Source organism: Pituophis catenifer, unplaced genomic scaffold, assembly GCF_029215685.1.
Source record: "Pituophis catenifer annectens isolate HBS135680 unplaced genomic scaffold, rPitCat1.0.hap2 SCAF_3, whole genome shotgun sequence".
Taxonomy (NCBI): domain Eukaryota; kingdom Metazoa; phylum Chordata; class Lepidosauria; order Squamata; family Colubridae; genus Pituophis; species Pituophis catenifer.
In genome coordinates, this window is record NW_027256883.1 from 194169197 (window position 1) to 194196382 (window position 27186).

General features: G+C 39.4%; 1 protein-coding gene across 1 annotated transcript; it reads right to left on the reverse strand.

Annotated features, from left to right (window-relative positions):
- Window positions 1-4073: 4073 nt before the first annotated feature.
- Window positions 4074-26930, reverse strand: LOC139315098 (opsin-5-like). Its single transcript, XM_070941120.1, has 5 exons — window positions 26858-26930; window positions 22838-23000; window positions 21264-21391; window positions 8784-9112; window positions 4074-4661 (listed from the first exon to the last, which is right to left on the reverse strand). Exons 1-5 carry the CDS (start codon window positions 26928-26930, stop codon window positions 4074-4076), a joined length of 1281 nt encoding a protein of 426 aa, XP_070797221.1.
- Window positions 26931-27186: the final 256 nt, after the last annotated feature.

The following is a 27186-nucleotide window of genomic DNA, read 5'->3' on the forward strand; positions in this document are numbered from 1 at the left end:
GGGGTTCCCAAACTTGGCAACTTTAAGACTTTTGGACTTCAACTCCCAGAATTGCCCAGTCAGCCATGCTTGTGGACTTGCTGGCTGGGGAATTCTGGGAGTTGAAGTCCACAAGTCTTAAAGTTGCCAAGTTTGGAGACTCCTGATCTAGATCCATTTTTTTTTCAAAATAGGTAATATAATAAGCCCATTCATTTTGCAACAAAGGTGGCACCGTGTAATAGAATACTCACTGTAAGGCAATTTTGATATGGTTTTTAGGACAAAAGAGATATGCAAAAATCCAGAGGAGAATTATTGTGACCCACATTGTTCTTAGGCTTAATTCTAATTAACAGGTTAGAGATTAATTGGCACTAGGCTAGATGGGTAGACCAATCCTCTACCTTGCTATAAACCAATTCCATATTCTTCTCTAAAACCAGCAGTTTTAGAGATACCCTCAAGGACAATAAATATTTCCTCTGGATTCCTCAAAAGCTTCCTTGATACTCTCCCTTGATAAACTCAGAATGGGAGACAGTTACCAGTAGGAAAGATAGCTACAGCTGCTAAATTTTTTCAGTAACAAATAACTAAGGAGAAAAATAAATTATGATGGACCAGAGATAAGAAACACCTTCACTACAGAAGGGAGGTGAAAATCCCATCTGGTTATTATGACTTCTTCTACCTTTCAGCAGTCCAGCACTGAAAAGAGAGGCTGACCAAGGTTGGATTGAGAGTGGTTGGTATTTCTTTTACTATGAATGTAACACATATAGCGCTTAGTAGAAATAGGCTGACGTGAAATTTGGCTGAGAATTAATTTTTTGGCATTGTTACACTGGGTGTACGCTCCAGACAAGTACTGGACACTGTAGCTATTTTATGGTATTTTCACATCCTAACATTTGCTCTTCTGAGTCCTGGCATGTGCTGAACCAAATTGGATGCAGATGATACCATGATTAGAAATGTTGGTCTCTGCTGTAGTGTCAAAATGGTAATTATATTTGTTTTTTTAAAGCAGAAACTATATGTTGGATGTATCAGCTGACTAAAACCAGCAGTCCTATATCTCTAGTTCAACTGGTAGCTCAGCAGACTAAAAGCATTGTGATTAACAATAGCTGTCTGCAATTACTGTAAGTTCAAATCTCACCAGGCTCAAGGTTGACTCAGCCTTCCATCCTTTCTAAGGTAGGTTAAATGAGGACCCAGTTTGTGGGGGCAATAAGCTGACTTTATATAAATATACAAAAGTATGAAAGCTATTGCTTAACGCATTGTAAGCCGCCCTGAGTCTCTAGAGAAGGGCGGCATATAAATCAAATTTAAAAAAAAACCTATCTATCTCAGAATTGCTTAGTAATTGGAAATATGTGATGAAATGAAATTGCCTGGCTATCCACCTCTCTGAATAGAGGCCAGTAAATGAATGGGTTCATTAGGCTACATTTCAACTTTCAGATTATTGGAAGTCGGAGGGGAAACAGATGAAGAGAGTCAAGGCTTCTGAACCTCAGAAAACAGGTTGTATATACCCTATTTTACTTTTTGGCCATAATTTTAATCTCTGTCTCTCTTCCCTCATGTCCTTTTGTCTATTCTGGCCAATTGTAAAGGCTATTCTACTCTCATCTCCTTTTTTATGGCAATGCTCAACCTTTGTTGTTAGGAGAAAAAATCATCTGTGAACCTAGTGATCCTCAAGGATATTAGGCTTTGTGGGCACCCCATTTTCTCCTCTTGTCCTTCACTGAAGATCTGTGTCTGAGGCTGGGAATACAAAGACCACTCAGATAGCAACAGCACTTAGACTTATACACCGCTTCATAGTGCTTAAGTGGTTTACAGAATCAGCATATTGCTCCCAACAATCTGGGCTCTCATTTTAACAACCTCAGAAGGATGGAAGGCTGAATCAACCTTGAGCTGGTCAAGATCGAACTCCAGACAGTTGGGAAGAGTCAGCCTGCAATATTGCTTTCTAATTACTGTGCCACCACGGCTCTTCACCATGATGATGATGCAAGAGCTATCCAGTTGGCAAAATGAGTGACCTTCCTAGTCTAATATTTTAAATGAAATGAAAGGAATTATAAAAATTAATTAAATCTCTATTATGAGATGAATAACAATTAACTTAATTTTCTTATACTGGGCATTAGATAATTCAGACATAATACATGTGTATGTAATACATTACATAATATATAATTATTGTATGGGACATTTGTTTCTTAAGCTTCCCCTTAATTCCTACAAATGCATGAATGGTTCAGAATAACTACTGTTCATGTCCCAATGCTGTTATGTATACCTACCAAGTTTCTGTATTCTATATCTTCTTATGAGGAGAATCATTAAAGATGTTAAATGATTTTTGGTTTTTTAAAAATATAGCAATCTCCTTATTTAAGATATACTTTTTTTAAAAAAAATAAAGGAAGATTTGTTCTGCATTTTAAAAATATGCCATTAAAAATGTTGGTTCTGCTGTACCTTTTAGAAAGTGGAGGTTGAGAAATAGGAGGGAATTAACCAGGCACAACAACATTGCCAATGTCCTATTTGCTCCTATTTTTGTCTTTTTTTTTTGAGAGCAACATTGCATAACAGCTGTCACCAAAAAGGCTCTAGTGAGTTTAAGCTATTTATTACAGAGTCCTGGTATTTCACTGGCACTTAGCGTTCTTAATATGTGCCAACCTGAAAGGGATGGGATTGTCCTTCTCAGATGGAGAGAAATACTATTTTTTAAAAAAATCTTTACATCTAGTCCCTCCGTTCTGAGCACAATCCTCCCTTTTCTTGTTGTTACAGTGATGACCAAATGCCTTGGGAGTTCATTGTAAAACCCAGATTTTATAGTCCAACCATAGAGAATGCTGTGTCCTTGGAGGCCATTATTTTCAATGCCATGTTTGGGCATGAAATGACCATTGGTCAAAATTCTTCACTATGTTTTGAGTAGTTGTTCTTTTCTCAGACAGTGATGGATTTAAATCAGAAGTAGTACTATTGAATGCTTACTTGCTTAAAGAACTGCAGTTTTTTTTTTTAGGATGTTCCCTCAACTTAAGCCTCTTGTGTGAGGTAGAAAGATGTCATTTACCCCTCAGGTAGAACTGTGGAAACAGTAACTTTTCACGATTGAGTTCCACAACTGATGTTAAGGCTGTAGAGGGCAGGATGGAACATCTGTTGTAATAGCACCTTAGATTTCTTAGCTTTCTACCATGTAATACTTTATGAGAAATCAATGTTCTTTATCATTAATAAACTGTCATAATCATCCTTAAAGGCGGGGATAAATAGAGAAAATAAAACATGTAGGAAATTAGATGAGTAATATCTGAGTCAACACACCGGCTTGGTTCTGTGCTGGCATGAATTGATCTTTAAAAATATTATGGGCCAGAGGGAAATCTAGCTAAGGTATTACAGCAAACATTAGCACTGTAGGAGCCATAGAATCCACCTGAATAACAGATGTAAAACTTATCCAAGTTACTATGTAATTTTGACAGCACATCTGATAAGCAAGTGGCCCTATGTCTCTGAGCTCTTATCAATCTAATTTGATTGAATTCTTATTATTTTTTTGCACTCCAGTTATGTGTGCAATTAATTATTCCTACCTTCAGCATCATCTGCGTGGGTTGACTGAAACTGAGTTAGGGAAGTAACTCACAGTACAGTACAGATTGAACAGGTAGAAACCTGCATTTGAGCCATTTTGCAATTTGTGATACACTGATGTCATAAATGCTAGAAGGACCTTTAGATTGTGCTTTGTTTTGTTTGCCATTGTTGATTTTTTTTCTTAGAGATGCAAAATTGCTGATACAAAATTACATCTATAAAAAATGTATAATTTGCAAAGAACACTTTGGGAACAATGGTATGTAAGGATAAAAGATATTTTTTTAGGTAGATTTAAAAAAAAAAACATTTCCCAGCTTTACCATGTTAACTGGCCATGATGAAAATGATAAATCAAATATCTGGATAGCTTTAGATAGTGGAAGGTAGACCTAGATAGAAAGGACCTACCCCTGCCTTTGAACCCTTTCCTCTTACCATGCTTACATGAGATCTCTCACAATGTTTGAAGGCAGAACATCTCCGGCCACATTCATAGTCCCTATTCCAGTCTTTTTTTTGGTCATGAGCACCATGACTTGCACAGTTCGCTTAAAACTTGGCCGGCAAGCTCTTCCATTTCTCAGAATTGCAAGAGGGTTAGTCTTGGAGGCTGTGTCAGATTTCTGGGTGAGCCTATAGCATCGGGGATAATTGCTGAAGCATTCAAAGGTGTCAGAACAGTTCCTACAGGATCCACGGTGGTCAGTGAAAGCAGTAGAGAATCTCATGGAAGCCCGGCCATCTGGTGTATGGAAGGATCGGAGGGTGATGACCCTGGACCGGCTGCAACAGCAGACTGCACACACTGCCTGGAAAAATGAGAGGTCTTTAGAAAGGAACTTCTGGAAGTTGGGCTTGAAGAGCAGATACACCAGAGGGTTGTAGGTGGCCGAGGACTTGGCAAAGACAGCAGACAGGGCAAAGGCCAGGATCGGCACTTTGCTGGCATCACCAAATGCTGCCCACATAGCAACAATGGCATAGGGGGTCCAAGCAGCCAGAAATCCAATGCACACAGAAACACTGAGCTGGAAAAGAGAGGGAACAACCAAGAGGAAAATCGTAATATGCTCCTTGTTTTACTTCATTTTAAGGTTCTGTAAGGGGATTCCTACATTGCAATAAGATAAGAGTGTGGCTTGACTGGTTTGGGTTAATATAATACATAAACCCAGTCCCAGCCAATGGTCCCAGCCAATGGTAATTTATTTAGAAAATCATGGTTAAGCAAGCAATGGCTTATTGTGATTTGTGGCTCAAGTCTATAACTCAGCCATCCATAACTCAGCCATTCTTAATTTTGGTTAAGCTTATACAGTAGAATCTAGTTGAACATTGAGCTTTGTGGCATACCAGTGCAGAAGTCTTACAATCTCTATTGAATATCTTAGGGTCAGAGTTATACAAATAGGCTTTAGTTTTAAATGAATTTAATTTTCAGGACTTTCTGAGACAACATAGAGTGTGGTTATGCACTGAGAGTACTGAGATGTTCCTTAAAAATAGACAATCTTCCTAAATGTCTCTGTTTCCCAGACTTCTCTAGAACAAAAGGATGACTTGACCATCAAGTATGTTGTACATCAATTGTAGGATTCAGCTGGTTCTGTACGGTTCTGGTGAACTGGTAGCGGTGATTGTGGTAGGCTCCACTCACTCACCCGGACGTAATGCCATCCTATTTTGCCATGTTTTGGAGTCCGTGTGCATGCGTGGAAGGTGCACGCATGACCAAAGAGCATGCACAGAAGGCTGAGCATGCGTGGAAGGTGGGCGCACTGACATTTGCGAACCGGTAGGGAAGATAAGTGAATCCCACCTCTGTTGTATGTCCAACCACATTAGTCTGCTTTAGTCAATTCCAGACAATGGGGAATAATTCTAGTATCCACACAGCCTTTTCTGTGACAAAAATTGGAAGGTTATCAACTTCAGACCCTTCCTTCCTTCCTTCCTTCCTTCCTTCCTTCCTTCCTTCCTTCCTTCCTTCCTTCCTTCCTCCCTCCCTCCCTCCCTCCCTCCCTCCCTCCCTCCCTCCCTCCGTTGTTCAGTATGATAATGTTTATATGGGCATTACTTTTGCAAGGTAATGTATTGAATGTGAAAAAAATGAGCTTCTTGCATTTCCTGTGCATGAGATTTTGCTTTGTTTCTTTAAAAGATAAGGTAAAATCTCCCTGGAATCAAAACTGACTTCTGGAGATTATATGGAGATATCCATATTTTTCTTGGCAACAGTAGAGAAATGGTTGCTATTGCGTCCTTCCAATGTTTCCAGTTGCTTCTCCTATAAAAGCAGGACTGCATCAGAGCTAAGTAATGTGTTGCAACTGAATAGCATCATCATAGCATCATTCTGTACTCAAGAGATCTAGCTGCTGGAAGATAAATAAGTATCTATCGCACTTCTGGAGAGAAACTATCTACTGCAGCTCAGAATAATATGCTGCTGGCGTGTATATTTAATTAGCCTGTAATTAATGAGTTAATTAATTCAACTGGTGAATTGGTTAGTGCATTCAACCAGATGATAAACAAGCCCTGGAGTTTCTCTTCTCTTTAGATAAGCAGGCTGTGATATGCTGCTGACATACTGCTTGCCGATCAAGAGAGTAAGGTGTGTACACAGTTAAATTAAGTTGTCAAATCATGACAGGCAGCCGTGCAACATGAATGAGCAAATCATCCTGATGTAATAGAACTCTCTCTCTCATTTTATCTTTGCCTGCTGCTGTGCCTGGTGCCTGATTCATCACCCCACCTCCGTCTTCCAATGGCATTTTCGTGGGGGAAGCAATTTTTTTTTTAAAAAAATCCCCCAAATTGAAGATTCTTCCTATGAGGATTCCCAGAGATTCTGGAAGAATAAAGCATTGGCAAGAAAGGGTGGTGGGTGTATTTAGACTAGCAGTAGGGACCAGGGGTGGGTTCTACTTACCTTTACTACCGGTTAACAACAGGGACGCGCGCACGCTCTTCTGCACATGCACAGAAGCGTTCTGATGACATTGGGGTCAGTGGGCAGAGCCTCCCACCAGTTTTACTACCAGTTCTATAGAACCGGTGCAAACAGGGGGCAACCCACTACTGGTAGGGATCTACTAATAAAGAGCTGTTGTTACTGTTGGAACCGTGTCCTGTCTCTTCCATCACCCGATCTAACAAGAGGGCTGTTCAATTTTATTTATTTATTTATTTTATTTTATATTGGATTTCTATACCGCCCTTCTCCCTGAGGACTCAGGGCGGTGTACAGCCAGATTAAAAAACATGCAGAACAAATATTAAAAACAATTAAAAGATATATAAATTTGGCCCAATTAAAACTCATTTACCAATTAAAAACGTTTAAAACATTTAAAAAACAGTTAAAAATTTCATCTTAAGCCAGCCCGGCTTGTTTAAATAAATGGGTTTTAAGGGCGCGACGGAAGGCACTGAGGTCTTGGATTCTCCTTATCTCTGGGGGGAGCTGATTCCAGAGGGTAGGTGCCCCCACAGAGAAGGCTCTCTCCCTGGGGGTCACCAGCCTACATTGTCTGGCTGATGGCACCCCGAGGAGGCCCTCTCTGTGGGAGCGCACGGGTCGATGGGAGGTCGTTGGTAGCAGCAGGCGGTCTCGAAGATAGCTAGGCCCTATGCCATGGAGCGCTTTAAAGATGATAACCAACACCTTGAAGCGCACCCGGAAGACAACTGGGAGCCAGTGCAGCTCGCGCATCTAGTATTTTGATACTAGATGGCTTCTTTAACCCCTCTAAAGGGGCCATCTATGCAGGGATGAAATGCTCCCGGTTCGGACTGGATTGCCCGATTTGGTAGCGATGGCGGCAGATGGTTCGGAGAACCGGTAGGAAAAATCCCTGCCCCCCCACCTCATTCCCAGCTGAGCCGCGCAATCATCAGAGGCTTTTTTTTTTAATTTTTAAAAGCATTTTTTCTACAACCTCTTTGGCCGAAAAAATGCTTTTAAAAGTAAAAAAAAAAGCCTCTGATGATCGTGCGGCTCATCTGGGATCGTCAGAGGCTTTTAAAAGCATTTTTTTCTACAACCGCCCAGTCACATTACAGCCCCACCACCACCAAGCCATGCCCACAGAACCGGTAGTAACAAATTTTACATTTCACCCCTGCATCTATGTCAAAATTGAATAGCATGACACAGATAAACCTCCAGGTGACCATAATGACCTGCTAAAAGAGTGCAAATTACCAGCTATTTGCAAGGAGTATAAATCCTCCCATTCCCCACCATCCAGCCAGAGCTGAAGAAGCTTCTTGGATGAGAAGTGAAACATCTTCAAAGAAAAACCAAAAAGTCCAATTGCCTCTTGAAAAAGCACCTTTGGGACAACTATGACCTGGATGACTAAGAATCTCCATGGATGTTAAGTGAATCACTGCAGTCGTTAAGGAAATCTGACTTCCCCTATTGATTGTGCTTGTCAGAAGCCAGCTGGGAAGATTGCAAATGATGATCAACTGACTTCAGAACGGTGGAACCATGATAAATACATTATGTGATTGTGGGAATGCTGCAATGGTTGTAAGTCACTTTTTTCAGGGCTGTTGTAATTTCTAATGGCCGCTAAATGAATGGTTGTAAGTAGAGGACTTTTTATGATTTAAATATGCTATGGGAACTCAGCCAATTATTGCTTAGATTATGTTTGAGGAAAACATGATTTATAGCAATGTATAAATATATATACATATCTTGAACCCTGCATAACAAATCCATAATAACCCAAAACTGAAACAAGCGGTAAGCAAACCCAGATATCTGTTGCAGAGGGAAATTATGTTGTATGCATCAGGACATCATTTTTGCAAATGATGTGAATTATGTATTTTGCATCCGTTATCGATGCATCATTTTTGAAGATACAGATTAGCTATAGAAGCCCAGAGCCTGAATTGGAATTGAGAGACTGGCTTTCCACCTTAACACAATTCTTTCCCCCATTTGATGCTTATATAGCATCCTTCAGTTGGTAGTTTTTGTCAGTAAACTGAGGTACCATTTGGGATTATTTCCCTTCTTGCAGGAAAATATCTCAGAATACAAAACCTAAAATTAAGGAATTTTCTAAAGAAACTGCCTCCATATGGATATCAGAAACCTATCCACATCATGCTTCAATCCTTACCTTGACAATTAGGCTGTGGACACTGTTAGGTTTGCTCTGGGGTGACATATGCTGTTTCACTGCTCTTCTGGACACTTTCACTGTCCAAAGGATGAGCGAGTAGGAGATGATTATCAGGACGCATGGAATGATGTAACAGAAGACAAAGAGGGCCATGATGTAGAATTTGGCTTCTCTGGTTGAGGGTTTCCATTTGATGCAGCAAGCAGTCCCGTAGGGTTCTGGCCCATAACTGCCCCAGTCAGCCAGAGGAGCCGCTGCGAAGATGAATGCATAAATCCAGACACAGGCTAGCAAGACCCCAGCATATGGCGGAGAAAATTTATTGCCTAAAGAAAGAGAGTGAAGGAGACGGATCAGAGCTTTTTCCAATAAGGCAATCTGTTTATTCATTTAAACAATTCTTTGCCTGAAATGGAAGCAAGAAAACAGACAGGGCAGCATAATCAAAGCTAACAGTTTAAAACAGAGGTGTCAAACTCAAGGCCCAGGGGCCAGATCCGGCCCACAGGATGCTTAGATCTGGCCCACCAGACCACCCTGGAAAGAGCGATGACCAGCCCGCTGTGCCTCTACCAGGGAAAATGAAGCTTTTCACACAGCCCTCCCAAGCTCCGTTTTCACTGGCAGAGAGTTGCAGGAGGCCATCGCAGCTAAAAAGAGAGCTTGCAAGGGCCACGGGCAAGCTCCCAAGCTCTGTTTTTGCTGGCAGAGGTTACAGGAAGCCGTCCCAGCCAAAAATGGAGCTCGGGAGCCTGTTTTCGCTAGCAGAGCGCTTGGGCCTCCACAGGCACTCCCGACATGAGTGATGTCGAGCAGGTCACACCCACCCTGGCCACGCCCACCCTGGCCCGCCAAGGTCAAACACAACTCTGATGAAGCCCTCAATGAAATCGAGTTTGACACCCCTGGTCTACAATATAAATGGAAATATGTTGATTTTTACATTTTAGCTCAGTGAGAATTTGAGGAAGTCATATTTTCAACAGTGCTGACTGAAATGTCTTGGGATGGAAGGACTGATAGTCCACTACACTTATGACAGTTGTAAAACAGTTTTACGATGTTTTTCTTGGTGGTTATTCAATGAACGTGATGACATAAAGCAAATGTGGCTGTTGTAAAGTGGATGCAACAGTTAGGTGAACCAATGGATGAGATTTTGCTGAAAATTGGAAGTGCCGGTTTTTGACCTAGCCGACATAAAAAACAGTAATGTGACTGTGGGACTTTGCAAATGGCCGTAAACGCAGGCGTTGCCAAGCACCTGAAGTTTGGTCACATGACCATAGGGGGGAACCATCGGAACGTTGAATCTGGGTCATAAGTCCCTTTTTTCAGGAGAGCGGTAACTCTGAATAGTTGATAAATGTCTGGTTGTAAGCTGAGGACTATTTATACAAGGTCTTCTAATAGAAATAATATGGGAATCTATCTTCTATCAACCATAAGCCATGGATGCCTGCAGGATGTAGTTATAAAAGTTGAGATGGCAGCAGTGATGATGCAATCAAAACTTTCCCCTTTTTCTGTGTACATCACTTCAATGAGACCATCAGAGCTACTTCATTGATTTTGGGAACCGTTCCCTAGTGATACCCCTGCCATAAGCTATTTATTTCTATACTAATTCTGTCTGGAAACATCAGAGAGAAAACCTGGATCTATTGTAAATACCAGCTTATGTTTTACCTCTAAGCCAGTGATGGCTAACCTTTTTGCCATCGAGTGCCATAAACGAGGGTCACGCAGGGGGGTCACGCATGTGCATGCCCACACCCATAATTCAATGTCCCCCCCGTGCCCCGTCCCCCACACATGTGTGCGCGATGACCCCTGTTCGCCGTTTTGGGCCCTCCCCAAACTCCAGAGGCTTTCTTGGAGCCTGGGGAGGGTGAAAACGGCCTCCCCCACCCTCCCAGAGGCCGAAAATGCCCTCCCAGAGCCTCCGCGCGAGCCCTGTACTTACCTGGCATCCAAAATGGGCCGCATGGAGACTCCTGGGAGGGGAAGGGCAGTGTGGGCGGGGCCAGTTGAAAATCAGCTGGCCAGTATGCACATGTGCACTGGAGCTGAGCTAGGGCAATGGCTTGCGTGCCCACAGATATGGCTCCACATGCCACCTGTGGCACACATGCCATAGGTTTGCCATCACGGCTCTAAGCTATAGCCCTATAGAGGAAACAAAGCCATTTTTAGATATGCACACCATGGAGGTTGTTTTTATTGAGTGAATGTTATAAGAGAAGGCCATTGCTGTCTTCTCTATAGATACAAAAGAAAATTGAGACCTAGAAGCAAAGAGCAATGTAACAAAATGTATCGCTAAAGCTAAAAATGGGGAAACTATTAAAAGCAGATTCAGGTCTTACACATATGATATGCAGGTGAATTACTGAGTTCCCAAAACAAAGCACATCCATATTTATTTAAGACATACTATGAACCTCTTTTGCACTTTGTAAGAATTGTGATGAAAATTCACATATGAGTCATTCAAAATTGATTTTTTTTTTTTAGTCCTTTCACTGTGATTCATAAAATAGCATCTATTGTTATATCCACAGGGACATGTGGACAAAAACAGGTTTTACATAAAAAGTCCCTCTTTCAATATGATTGGGAAAGCTCCTGGTGGTATGTCCTGACTATTCTCAATTAAATGATTCAATAGGTCAGTATGCGGCAGTTTCCTATAGTAGCTCCCCATTATATGTTTTAAACCAGGCATCATAAAATTAGTTTTGTTTCTTCTTGTTTTGGATCCAGAAGCATCAAAAGAAAATCAACAGTGAATTAAAACTTAAAATCAGATCATTTCTCTGATTTTTAAAAATCTTTTGAGTTAATTCTTAAAACTGAATTGCTTTATTCCTACAAAAACAACTTTGTAAATTCTATCTATGTTTACTGAGAAGTGAATCCTATTGAGTTCGGTGAAACAGTAGTATGTTTCAATCCAATCCAATCCAATCCAATCCAATCCAATGCAATCCAATCCAATCCAATCCGTGAACTGGAGGTAAAGGTTAGTATCATTCTTATGGATCTTGTACTCTCTGAGATTGGTTGTTTGCTGTCTATAAAACTGGAATGGGAAACTACTATCTGTAAAAATGCAACAAAGCCTACTCACCCTCAAACTGAAGGTATTACTGAAGATGTTACCTAGATCTGCACGTAAACAATCAAGTAAGCTCAAAGTAAGCTAAAATTTCACCTCTCAATATTTCTGCTGCCTAAGAAGGCTATATGAGATGACTATAAAAGGGGAACAGCGTTTGTAAAGTATTTGCATTTGATAATTTGTACATCACTATCAAAGCTGACACCAGTCAGAGCATAGAAAAACTCAAAAGAAATAGTGCAAGATTGGACGATGTGGAGAGACCTGGCCCATAGAATAGCCAAGAGTCAGACACAACTGAATGGATAACATTATTATTAAATTGTACATGTTGTTCTGGACTTGGAAAGTGTTGTGGTCTGTCAGCAGCCTGCGGAACTGGCAGCAGAGTCGGACAGCGATGAGGCTGAGGAAGAACAGGGGGCAGTCGTGGAGGCTGGGGAAGGCCTGGATGAGGGCTCTGCGTCGGAGGCAGAGATGGGGCCAAGGCCATCGGGGACTCCGGAGCCTCCAGAGGCTGACAGTAGAGAGACAGAGGAACAGGAGGAGTCTGTTCCTAGTGCATGTATGAGAAGAGCTGCCAGAAGGCAAGAGCAGCTAAAGCAAAGAGGACGACTTGGGAGTAGGGCCAAGAGATGATTGGCCCCTCCCATAAGGCTTAAAAGAACAGCAATGGCTCTTGGGCTCTTTGTCAGAAAACAACGTTGATAGACTTGTTCTTGTCTTGCTGCACTTATCTCTGGTCGGCATCTTTTGCCAAGAGAAGCCTTTGGCAGTTTGCCTAATTATAACAAGGTTGGTGATTAGACTGAAGAATTTGTGTTATGAAGAATTAGTTTTAATTTAGTTTGGACTACGCTGAGAATGAGTTAATTCTCAGCTGTTCTAATAAAGTCTGTTTGTTTTGGAACTGTTTGCTAATACTACCTACTTGGGCCTGGGTCACAACAGAAAGCATGTTTATAATTTGGAATACATGACAGATTGGGGAAAAGTGTCTAGTGAGGGGGAATAAACCCTGTCTTCAGAGCCACAGCCATGTGATTGGAATATTGCAATGCATGGGGGGGGGAGGAAAGGGAGGGGGCCAGGCTTTGATTGCAAGGTTGTGAGTGTTGTTTTTACATTTTTGAACCCCGTCCCTGAAGGGGAGGATTGTTGTTGCCTTATCTTATTAGAAGCTATTTCAGCCTTTACAATCATAACCAGTGTCATTATTTAGAGTAACTATGATTATTCTGAGTTTTTGTTTCCCAGATAATTTGATCTCAGGGAACAAGTAATATACCAACCACCAAGGGACAAGATTCAGCTTTTTAGGTTCTGAGATTTACATAGTGCCTGAATGACCTTTTTTTCAAAGAACTGCTGGAGATTATTTTTAAAAACGCTATTTGCATGCACGGTTGTCCCTCTGCTTTCTTGCAAGAAGCTGTAGCAACTACTCTGATAAACGGCCCTTAAACATGAAATTGCACATTTGCGTAGACATGTCAAGCTGCACTGGCCAGTATTTTCAGAAGCCCTTTTGACACATTATCTGTAACGTCAGGTTTGATCAAAAGGTTTGGATTTGAGGACTGTATTCTCTCTGTATATAAAAGTAACTTCCGTTTACTTCAAGGTGAGTGATTTTGTGGACACATCAGTGCCTGCTTTATAAAGCCAAGCGTATATCATATTGATGCTGATTTATCTAATACAATAGAATGTTAGCATTATTCATTCTGTCCTGTTTTAGACTTGCTAGCCAGAAATAAAGAAATTGTTTGGAATCAATTTGGGATAAGCAGGTGGGACCATAGCTTATATATCAGAAACACCGAAGATTCTTGGACATCCTAACGCCTACATTACAATATCTGCAGATATTTGCTATGATGCATCTGTTAGTCTTTGAATAGTGCAAGATTTGTGTTATGGTCTAACTCCAGTTAAGCAACAACCATTTTGTCTATGGAGATTCTCAATCATCCAGTTGTCCCAAAGTTGCTTTTCAAAAGGCAACTGGACTTGCTTAGTTTTTTCCTTGAACATGTTTTGCTTCTCATCCAAGAAGCTTCTTCAGTTCATGTCCCTATATATATGACTTGATTGTGTAATTTGATAAGTAAATTAATTCCTTGTTTAACATAAAATATTGAACCATAAAGTCACCAAATAAGGGGTTACAAAATACATTTAACAAACTGGTTGAAATTAACCTACAGTATCTTAATCAATTGAACAAATGAACTTCTGAGCAAATTTAATTAATAAATAAATACCTTTGTATTCTCAGAATGAATACTCGCTTGTTAAATTTCTAGCATTCTCCTTCTTGCCTTAATGGATACCTGTGTATCTTTAACATGGTATATTGGGGTTGTAACTATATTTAGGGCTACTATTCGCACTTGTAAAGCCTTAATTCAACCATCACATTGTAAAAAAGATATATCATTTTCAGCAGCGTTCCTCAATTTGATGCTTTCCAGATGATTGGTCTACAACTCCACCCATTGATTAAGTGCCATTAAGTCAGTGTCAACTCTTAGTGATCATATGGATAGATTCTCCCCAGAATGATTGGTCCTCAGGAGGGCCTTGTAGATCTCTTAATGATGCATTGATTGCTGTTGTAATTGAATCCATCCACATTGATGCTAGTTTCTTCTTCTTTTCTTTAGCTTTTCCAAGAATTATGGATTTTTTAGGAGATTTTTAGGTGATATATCCAAAATATTACAGTTGGAGCCTCATCAATAGTGCTTTCCAGGAGAATTCTGGCTTCATTTGTTCAATGATTCATTAGTTTGTTTTCCTGGCTATCCAGGGTAAATGGCTTCTCCAGCATCAAAGTTCAACTGTCCCCTGTTTCTTCAAAGTCTACAGTAGGTCTTGGATTCATAGAATGTCACAGAAAAAACTATTGCTGAATAATTCTATTCTTTGTTGCTATAGATCCATCATTCCAAGGCTTTCATTGAAATCCTACCGGGTGCTAGCCTGAGAGATATTTCTTGACTTTGCTGTTGATGATCAGTCCTAAAAAGCAAAGCTATCCACTACCTCAATGTCTGTTGTCAGTTCTGACGATGGTTGATGTATCTATTGTCATTTCTTTAGCCTTCTTTACATTTAATCGTAGTTCTTTTCCCCCTCCACTATACTCTTTGATTTTCATTACTAGCCTTGAAGATTATCTACATTCTCAGCAATCAGACTGGTGTTATCAGCATAGCACAGATTATTGATGTTTCTTCCTCCAGTTTTAAATCCATGCTCATCTTTTTCCAATACAGCTTTTCTAGTATATGTTTTGCATATAAATTGCATAAATAGGCAGGGAGTATGCAGACTTGCCGTTATTCCTTTGCCAGTTTGGAACAAGTCTATTTCGCCTTGTTATACAACTCCCTTAGTTATCTTCAGTGGTAGTCTGATACATCAGAAGAGTGCAAGATTAGAAGGATGAACTATGGGCATGCTAGAAATTGACCCCATGTTGGCTATACACAAACTAGGATTTTTGACTGGTTACATAACATAGCTTCTGGGGCAGGGGTGAAATCCAGCAGGTTCTGACAGGTTCTGGAGAACCGGTAGAGGAAATTTTGAGTCTATACATCACCTCTGAGAAATTGAGAAATACCACCTCTGGCTGGCCCCAGAGTGAGGTGGGAATGAAGATTTTGCAATATCCTTCCCCCTGGAGTGGGGTGGGAATGGAGATTTTGCAGTATCCTTCCCCTGCCACACCCACGCCCACCAAACTACACCACGCCCACCAAGCCATGCCCACAGAACCAGTAGTAAAAAAAAAAATTGGATTTCACCATTGTTCGGTGGGGGTGTTGAAGAGCAAATGTTTCCTTTCATTCCTTTGTATCCTTTCCTTTTTAAGTACAAAATAAGCAGAATTACTAATTGTTCTACACTGTTTCTTTAAACAGGCAATAGACATAGATAGTGTGGTGGCGGGGATGGTTGGCGGTATCTTAAATCAATCCCCTGCAGGTTGCAGCCGTTCACTGAAGGTAATTGATTACAAAACACAACGGCACTTTTCCATGCCGCTGTTGATAAAAATAGGTTCACCAACATGATCGCCAATGTCCGATGACGGATATGGCATAAGAAAAAGAAATTGACTATAATCTACCATGTTGGTCAAGTGCACATTGACAGATAGATGCTTTGACTCATTGACTCTCACATACGCGTTTGTGTACGAGATAAATCTAGGGAGAAAGGTAGATTAGCTCCACCATGAAGTTTGTGCATTCAGTGGATATCAGAACTAGTCCCCATAAGGTTATGTGCACAAACACACTTTAACAGCTGCTTTCTGGACTGGGTCATGTTGGCATGAAGAACTTACACTGGAGAGGTTTCCCTTCATATGCATGCAAATGGTCAGGCAATTAGTCATTTCTCTCTCTCTCCCCCTCCTTACTCCCCCCCCCAGCAATACTCTTTTGCTCATAATTAAGGAACAGTCTACAGTGTGGCAGAATTAATCAAGTATAAATCCCAGGCTGAAACAGTTGCAGAACAAGAAGCAAAAATAAATGTGGAAAGTAGTTGAGGAACTGATTGAAATTATGAAGCAATATCAGCTGCATCGTTTAATTTTTTTAAGAAAAAAAGGTTATCATTTTCAGATTGAAAAACTACTCCTAGATTGTATTTGTAATTAGAAATAGAATAACAGAGTTGGAAGGGACCTTGGAGGTCTTCTAATCCAACCCCTTGCTTAGGCAGGAAACCCTACACTACTTCAGACGAATGGTTATCCAACATCTTCTTAAAAACTTGCAGTGTTGGAGCATTCACAACTTCTGGAGGCAAGTTGTTCCACTGATTAATTGTCCTAACTGTCAGGAAATTTCTCCTTAGTTCTAAGTTGCTTCTCTCCTTGATTAGTTTCCACCCATTGCTTCTTGTCCTGCCCTCAGGTGCTTTGGAGAATAGCTTGACTCCCTCTTCTTTGTGGCAACCCCTGAGATATTGGAACACTGCTACCATGTCTCCCCTAGTCCTTCTTTTCAGTAAACTAGCCATACCCAGTTCCTGCAACCCTTCTTCATATGTTTTAGCCTCCAGTCCCCTAATAATCTTTGTTGCTCTTCTCTGCACTCTTTCTAGAGTCTCCACATCTTTTTTACATTGTGGCAACCAAAACTGAATGCAGTATTCCAGGTGTAGCCTTACCAAGGCATTATAAAGTGGTATTAACACTTCACATGATCTTGATTCTATCCCTCTGTTTATGCAGCCTAGAACTGTGTTGGCTTTTTTGGCAGCTGCTGCACACTACTGGCTCACATTTAAATGGTTGTCCACTAGGACTCCAAGTTCCCTCACAGTTACTACTATTGAGCGAGATACCACAAATCTCTTTTTTAAAAAAGTGTGTGAAGGAGAACTCTATTTAAAAATGTTGTGCTGGTTAATGACCACCATAAAGTGGTCATTTATATTTCAAAATGTAAAATGTGACCAAAAAAAAAAAAGCAGAGGCTTTGTATTATGTAAAAAAAATCAAACTCCTATAAATTGAAATTTGTTTCCTAAGAATCTGTGTATGCCAGATTCCTTTCTACCCTTTTCATCTCCTTCTTAAATCTTAAACACTTTGATTCTTTAAAGACTCCAACCCTCCCTCCCTATCCACCGTTCGAGTCTTCAGACATATATAGGAATAACATTTCTTTGAAACTAAGCAATTTGAGATATGCTGACTTTACTCATTGCCTCATGGGGACGAGCTAATGTGCATTAGAGGAAAGATAAGCTATTGAGGCCACAAAATTATTTCACGGTACTTAGAAGATAAGCCAAAACTGCACAAGGGAGAGGGGCTGTTTGGTGGCTGATGGTTAATAGCTAAAATTAGTCTTCAGCTCTTTCCTCCATTTTTTCCAGGCAGCTCTGTAATCTGGAAGAATGGGCCTTTAAGTGCCGTCTTGACTGTGTAAATGAAGTTCCTCATGATAGATTTTCAAAAAGAAAGTAAGATGCATACTATTATAAATAGTGACATAATAGCAATATAGTATGTTTGTTATGCAAGCATTTCTCTATTTTTCACTTGTTAGAAAACTAATTTTGGAGTTAGCTGTAGGAACTGGGCTTATTTGGCTATATTTGGTTTCACCTTTTTCCCCCTCCCCAATATTTCCTAAATCTTTGATGGTGACTGGGCTATAGTAGATCATTTTTACTGAGGTCTGTCAAGGATTTTCCCAGTTGGCTCAGAATAAGGAAAGGCTGGTCTACAATAATAAAAGGATGAGTGGTTGGAGACAGTGGTGTGTTTCAAAATTTTTTACTACCGGGTCTGTGGGTGTGGCTTGGTGGGCATGGCAGGGGAAGGATAACTGCAAAATGTCCATTCCGTCCCCAGTCCAGGGGAAGGTTACTGCAAAATCCCCACTTCCTCCTGATCAGCTGGGACTTGGGAGGCAGAGAATAGATGGAAGTGAGGCCAGTCAGAGTTTTTGCTACCGGTTCTCCAAACTACTCAAAATTTCTGCTACTGGTTCTCCAGAACTGGTCAGAACCTGCTGAAACCCACCTCTGGTTGGAGAGCAGGAAAGAGAGGTGCTTGTGCTTGTTCAGTATATTTACTTTAAAACCTGTGTGCCAAATTGTAATTTTTCCTTTTGATCTTATCAAATCAATCACCAGGAACTCCAAAGTACAGTTGACATAAATCAACATCCTCAAGTCATATTGAAGTCCCATGGGATTTTCTTGGAAGGAAGTGGTTCATCACTGATCACTAGCTCTCCGATTCTAGCTTAAAGTCTTATATTTCTTGCTGATCTCCCACTAAGTAATAATCAGATCCAACCATGTTAAGAACTGGAGTATTAAAGGGAAACAGAAATAACAGTGTTGGAAGGAACCTTGGAATCTGTAATCCAACCCCCTCCTCAGGCAGGAGATCCTATACAATTCTGGACAAATGGCCGTCCAATCTCTTCTTGAAAACATCCAGTGATAGAGCACCCACAACTTCTCAAGGTAAGCTGTCCCACTTGTTAATTATTCTCACTGTTAGGAAGTTTCTCCTTAGTTCTATATTGCTTCTCTCCTTGGTTAGTTTCCATCCATTGCTTCTTGTCTTGCCTTTAGGTGCTTTGGAGAATAGTTAACACCCTCTTCTAGGATAGAGATGGTTTATATGTAGCCATGATTGATTTAACTATGATCTATTCAATGAACACCTGCTAGGTTTTTTTTTTTCACACGTGCCCACTTTTTTGATCCTTCAATATCTTTTATCCAGCAAAGTTTTAAACACTTTATTTAACACAAGCAAGGACTACAGAAATACAAGATTCCTTACATTTAGATTATTTAATTTATGTTTAAAGAAAACAGTGGATCAGTTACCCTGTTTTTGACTGGGAGACGGCAATTGACCAAAACAGCATTGTGCTGCAAACTCCATTACTTTTGTAAATGGGTTGCCATGTCACATACACAAAAGGGGCAGAATTTAGGTTGTACTGGAAAAATGCTGCTTTTGGCATTTTATCCACCTCTCTGCAGTTTTTGTATATAGAACATACCACTGACGGAAAGACTCTGTTCCTGCGGCTCAGAAGTGGTGGAGACTGTGGATCACATGCTCCTTAGATGTTCCTTTTATACGGAGATTAGGAAAAAAATATTCTGCCAATAACTGCTAGGTATCTTGGCCGTTCCAACACTACCTATCTTCAGTGGCTGCTTAAGGATGAACAATCCATAACTACAGCACAGGTGGCCAGATTCTGCGCAGCAGCACTGGGGATTCATTGCAAATACGTTTCTTCTCCACCATAGTAATGTTATATAACAATTGTGGCAAACCCCTTGCACTGCTTAGTCCTTTCCCTTTTAGCGTTGAACCTACAATGGGCCACACAGTTTATGGACTGCAACTGGTATAGTCATAACATGTATAATTGACAGACTGGATTTTATTATAGATTTTAGTTGTTATTTATTATTTTATATTAGAATTTTTAATTATCTCTTTAATTTCTTTAATAATCTCATATTATCTCTTCAGTTTAAACTCAGTCAACAGAACATGTTCTGATTCAGTCAGGTTTTCCATTCCTGTTACAAATGTATCCAAAATATATTGATGTACATTAATGAGAATAAATAAATCTTGTATCGCACGTAGCATAGGATGGATGCCAGCTGACACAGGGATTTGTTGACTAAAGTCTGATGTTGTTATTCCAACTTGATTTGGAAGAAATGTATTGGACATAATTCCCAGAGTTTGACTGCAAATTAAGCCAGTTTCCTCTATCTGGGTTACATTTTTCTTTCAATCCATTTATTCCAAAGATTATATATGTTGCTTAGTTTGCCTACCTAAAGAACGTGTGCATTAAGCCTTGCCAAAGGAGTCCAGTACATTTTGAATTTTTTTCCTTCCCTTTCAGTGATTGGTACGCTTTCTGGTTGGTGAATAATGTGAGAAGAGTTATACTGATGAAAGCTGCTACATGGGCCAATTTTTCCACTGAATTGCTGTCCAGAGAAATTAGCACTGACTGACCTTTGCAAGGGAATTCTTTAAGTTTTTAGATTCTGTGATTCTCCCATCAAAACATTTTTTTGATATGAGCAAGTTTGGGTTTTTATTTCATCATCATAAACATTAAATACTTTCTTCTAGTGATGTAACAAGTGATTGCATTTAGTCTAGATGCTGGAAAGAGATCAAGGATGATGGAAGAGAAGAAAAACTATAAAATTCCTCAGGGATTGGCAGGGGTGAAAAATAAGTTGCCTCTTCCGTCAGATCCTTAGAACTTACAGGTTAATGCAAAAGAGCCTGCGGTCTAATCTACATATGCAAAGGGAAAGGGAAAATTGGAAGCTGCTGGTTTTCTTCTTTTTTATGCCAATTATTGCTATTTCAAAGGCTTGATGAATAGACTGTCTAATGGAAAGATTTCCAAAGGGACATATTGCTAAGAGATCCATGACTGCGTTATTGTAGAAATGGCTAGTTTATATTATTATGGAAAAGTGAAAAGTAGAAGTTCAATGTTAATGCTTTATTCTATTGCAACACAGGAAGTGGGAAGTCATCTCTCCCCCCCTTTTCTCCCTCCCCTCCTCATTGTTCTTTCTCTTTCTCCTCCCCACCGTGTCCTATTATTTGCTTTTGTATTTTTGTATTTCATTCTATAATCTAATGAAATGTTTCATTTTTTTTTTTTAAAAAAAGAGATCCATGATTGTACGATCCTGAGAAAGAGTTGGGACGATGGAACAAGGATCAAGGTGAACAGGATTACGATTAAGACAGTCAGCAGGAAAAGGTCATTTAAGATGCATGTCCCACCTACCATAAGCTGGATAACAGACCTTCATGCAGCAAACTGTGCTCAGTGCAGTCAAGCTGGTGAGGCTGCACAGACCAAAAAGGACTCCACAGAAGGCATAGAAGGTACACATGGCATGGTTGAACAGCCACCTAGAAAAAGAGATAATGGGAAAATAAATGACCAGAAGAAATTATGTCTCCTGTATTTTAATTGGAAAGAGATGTTTTAGCATCTAAGAAAATGTCCAGTAGTGTCCGATTCTAGAAGCAGTACACATCTCCGTTTCTTAGCTGAGAGAGTCAGCGTTATCCAAAGACATTTCCCTGGTCATATGACAAGCATGACTATGTGTCAATGTGCACAGAATAATGTTACCTTCCCCCAATGTGGTACCTATTTATCTACTCACATTTGCATGCTTTCAAATTGCTAGGTAAGTAATGGGAGCTAAATTAACCCGATCACCCTGTGCTTGGGTCTTGAACCTGGGCTGTCAGCTTTCCGGTTGACAAGCTCCATGTCTTTAACCACTGAGCTATTGCGTCCCCTTGTTTTAGCGCCTAGGACCTCAATGTATGTCCAATGGGCATCAGTGTCTTCATTCATGCTTCCTAAATGCCTGCACTGCCACATTATCTACCGCATATAGTTCTCATTTTTTAAAAATATTTCTTTTGGGGAAAAATGGAAACATTAATTTACTACCAAAGTAAAGCACCATTCCCTTTTCCTAATTGTGCCAATGAAGTCCATGTAGAGCCAAAGTATTGTTAGAGAATAAAATTAGTGGGTAATTACAGCTCAGTATCCTGAATAGAGTGCATCCACCTTCCCAGAAAAAAATAATAAAGGTAGGCTAAGACTGTAAAAACCTTCCCAGAAGGTTTGGGAGGGGAAGAAGTGTAATCTTAATAGTTTACTTTCTGATTGACAGTGCTTTCTCTGTGTATACCACTCTCAAACATCTCCCACCATTAAAAAAAGATGGCTGTTCTGGAACATCTTTGAATCCCAATTGGTGGGAATCTTCAGTGATGTGAAAGTGTTAATATAGTATTTAATTCTAACTTTATACTCATGCATATTTATTATTTATTGGCTTTGTTATTGCTGTTGCTCTTTCTGTACCATTTAAAAAATTTCAAATTTGGAAAATTTAAACATTTTACAAGTAAATAAATTTGTCCAGGATATCAGCTTGGTAACTTCTGCTTGAACATCATTTGACCAAGTCAGTTTCCCCTAAATCGGAACTTTCCAAATACAACGTGACTACATTTCTCATTATCCTGAGGCAGCCAAAGTCCTTGATATTATCCCATATTATTAATAGTTTGAAAATGAGGTCATGGAGGAAACAGCTAAACTCCATCATTCTCTGCTCTAGATCTACCGCTTTTCCCTTCTATCTGATGTTTTAAAAGCACGTACACATTGTTGAGGGCTTCAAAATAATATACCAATTTAAATCTTGATTACCACACTGTTGAAAAAGTACTAAGAAGAAATCTGAGTCAATGGAAACCACACTGATCTTCTGAAGGGAAGAAAGAAATCCAATTGTATTAATTAAATGGCTGAATGGATGGAGCTACCTGTGTGCAAAGAAGGATGGTGTGGCCAGTGGAAAGAGGATCAAAGTCATGCCTATATCACTGATGGCAAGATTCACAATAAAGAATTCCGCAGGCTTCAGAAGGGCTCTTTTCCGGTAGGCAACCCATAGGAGAAGTGAATTTCCAAAGAGAGACACTACACCTGAAAGCAAATCAAAATTGTGATTTAGAACCTGGAAAAAGAAGATGACACATTCAACCACTATATTTATAAACTGTTATGAGTTGCATAAGAATTGCATCTACAACGACATCTAATTGCAACCATTATATAGTCATGATAATATAAACTTTGTTAATTATAGCAAAGTTTATACATATTTAGAGTACTTCTTCCTGACCTGATATTTTCCTGGTGCGTTGTTGCCTATGTTGGCCTGGAATTTTGAGAGATGTAATCCCAACACTTCTGGAAGGCATAGGATGGGGACAATTGCTGTATAGCCTGAATCTTCTTTTGTTTCTTTCTTTGCAAGAACATGGCTCTGTTCACACAATATGTTTAACTCAGTTACTAACCAAGTCAAAAAACCTTACTACTGGTTCCAGCAATACACAATCATTGCTGAATTATAATCTACATTTTTGGGATTCTAGAGTCCCCATTTACTTTCTCTGATAACCCTTAAAGCCATGAATCAGAACAGTTAGATGAGGTGTCAGGAAATATTAGCCTATCTCCAAGGCTACACAGACGGCAACAGAGCTGACTTGGGCAATGGAGCCAGTCAGTATTAAAAACATATGTTCAGTATTTCAAGGATTTGATACTGATTATAAAATGGAGAGTCTTACTTTTTCAGCCATTCTTTTTCTCCAATATTGTTTTTCTTGGATGACTAAATATGCAGACAAATTAAATATTCCCACCACAACTGTTTGGGTAGAATTAATTTAATCCTGCAAATAAGTGTTTCTCAAACTTGGCAACTTTAAGTTGTGTAGAATTCAACTCCCAGGCCAGCAGAGCTGGCTGGGGAATTCTGGGAGTTGAAGTCCACACATCTTAAAGTTGCCAAGTTTGAGAAACATTGCTGTAGAGATGATTCATTTTCATGCATCGTTGCGCCGACATTCCTCACTTCTGGGAACCTTCACTCATTCGATTTGTCTTACTGAGTGCTTGTCAAATATTTATCTCCCTCTGCAGTATGGTTCCGCCCCCTCCTTCTGCGCATGCTCAGTCTTTTTCACTCAGTCGACTTAACAGGTCTAGAGTGCTTTTGTTCTACAGATAATCTGTCTAAATTAATTATTATTATAATTTATTAGAGGGCTGCGTTAATGAAATCTGACTTGACAGCATTACAATTGCTTTAAAAAAAAAAAGATCGCTATTTAAATTGCGGCGTTAAGGGGCTGCTAGCCACCTTGCCGATCAATCAGCAGCGATCCGCTGAGGTTTGGACACTGTTTGCTTATTCTCGCCGAGGTGTTAGAGCTGATGAATAACCACCAACACCATTGCAGCCCTCTCCTGTTTTCAGCGGCGAGTTAGTTACTAAAGTATCTTTCAGGCTCATGTGGAAGTTACATGTTAATTAAGTTACAATGTAACGCTTGGAAGCTGCCTTGTTTATTTGAGCCGCGGTGTTAGAGCTAGTGAATAACTGCCAACACCTTTGAAGTTTCTTTATTTGTTAGCGGCGAAGGAGTTTTTTTCTGATGTTGGATTTCAGACTCCTAATGAAAGAGTTTACTTACTTTTAAGTAAATTGAGAGACTCTTTAAAGTCCCTGTCTACGCAAGGCATACTTAGTCTTTGAAAGTTGTGTTTTTCTTTCGTTATACACTTGAGTGTTTATTACTAATATAAAGCAATCAAATCAGTTCAGAAACGTTGGCTTGAGGAATCTTCGTTAAACTGACAGTTGCTGAGGCGAGCAACTGACAACGGCACCATTTTTAACTGTCATACTTCGTTCATCATTTGTAACATCAACTGACAGAAGTTCATCTCAGGGAAGTTAATCAATTAATTGTTATTTGATAAAAAGATTATTATACCTTGAATTAATTATATATTTTAAAAAATTAATTATTATTATTATTATTATAATTAATTATACTGATTGAATACATTTTTAATTAAATATGGCAGACGATAATTTATCATCTGACCTGGAACAGGTCGCTTCTCCTCCTAAAGTACATTCTCCTCAGCCATTAAGAAAAAAACAAGCTAAAACAAAAAATGTGGCACAGCCACAACAGTCTGCCAATTTATTGTCTGATGACATTATTAAAGCAATGAATAAGATGGAAACACGTAGACATAAAGCTTTAGAGCGTCAATTTGTCAAAGCCAAGTGTGCTGCACAATCGGCTTCTAACATATATCATTCTGAAATGTCTGATAATCAACAACCTATTGATGACAATCATCAGGTCAATGAGGAAACTGTAGAAATTCAGTCACAAGATCCTATGTTTAGAGAACCACAAGGTCAATTTATGATAGATATTTCTAGAGGCATTGCACCTCAAGGGCCTATTTCTTCAGGTGTTTTTCCTATGGTTAATCAACTTAATCAAGGTCCTCCTGAAGCCACTTTCACCCCAACTGCTGCGGGTCTTAGGGGGGAAGATATTCAAAGCAGTGGCCAGGAAATGGATTTCCAAACAATGGTTACACATGCGATTTCAAAAATTTTCCAAGCAGGTTTGCAACAAACTAGCTATCCTTGTCATACTGGTGCAGTTACCAGTAATCAATATCATTCTCATTCAATTCCTAAACAGCAATATTTTAGCTGTGGGGATGACACAGATTAAGAAGAATTTGATTTATCAGAGGATGAGGAAGACATGACCCCAGAAAAACCAGCATGTCAGGGTCTTTTCAAACCAGCTTTATTTAAGTCATTGCTACATAAAGCAAAAGTAGCTACTAATATGGGACTAAATTTAGATAAGTCATCTGATTCTAGTACCCAAATGAATCCAAATGACAATTTGTTTAAAGTACCCAAGTCTGATTTGGACTTTGTTCCGTGCCCAGATCTATTTTCACAAGTTATTAAAAAACCTTGGGATCATCCCAGTTCAGCTTCTGGCCCCAATAGTTTTGATAAAAAATTAAATTTAATTAAATTAAATTTTTGAGATTAAATTTAATCTCCTGGAGATTAGTTGACTAAATCAATTAACTCATTTATGGTGTTCCCACAATTTATTACATCCTCCTCACTTAATATAGTTAAGTTTGTTATAGGATCTGGGCCAATGTTTCACAAAGGTGCCTCTGTACAATCAACGAGCAATGTTCTTTTCCTATTTGATCCCATTTCCCAAACTTTTTGACATATGGCCATTGCAACACCTAGTTTAAGTGTCCATTTCCATATTTTATCCTTTCTCAACCTGGTGCCTCTTATTTCTGTTGCACTTAAATTCCCATAAAATGTGAATATGACAGCTGTTAATTATACAAGTTTTGTCTTGCTTAGTCCTTTGGGCAAAACTATATTAATCACAACATTTCTCAAGTAGAATTCAGTTAACTTTTGTTAAGAATCAGTACCCTACTGAAAAATGCTGAAAAGAATAGTGTTTATTTTGAATGGTTTTGATTGCAAGCTTCATTCTAATTAAACAGCCATTTGCAACCATTTCTGGCAGAGATTTATTTTACTGGTTTGAGATAAATTATAAGTTCTCTCCCTCTCCCTCTCTCCCCCTTCTCCTATAGAATTATTTTATACAATAATATATTGCATGCCAAAATAAGTGAAAAAGAGGAAAAAAAATATTATGCAACTGAAGCTACAGAGACAAGATGTTATTTTGTTTGAACATACTTGAGACAACACTGGTAATTAAAATTTAATGCCTAGGATTTTCCTTTTCCATTAAGTCAGGCTAATTTCATTTAAAAAGTGTTTTCCTACATAATTCACAAAGGAGGCCCCGATTACTCCAAGGACAGGTTTGGGGCATTCGGAATGACTCCTTGATAGATTGGGTTGCAAATTAAATATTATGATAACAGTAACATGCCGAAGATGGAATATAGCTGCTCTAGTGATTTTATCTTAGCCCAAATCCTTTGGGGCTCATTCTTACTCAACATGCACTAGAGTTCTGAGTATAAATCACTTCAGTTGAAAAAAAATGGGATCTACATATTCATGATTCCTCTTCATAATTTTTTGGACACACTAATTCCTTATTCATTTACTCAGAACTTTATTAAAGTCTAATACGAAGAGTGCTGAGTTTTGATAAGCAGATATTCTATAGTTCTACCATATCTGGGATTGCATAAAATGAGATATCCACTCAATATATCTCTTCTCTACCATCTCCTTCAGATGTCCCAAAGGTGC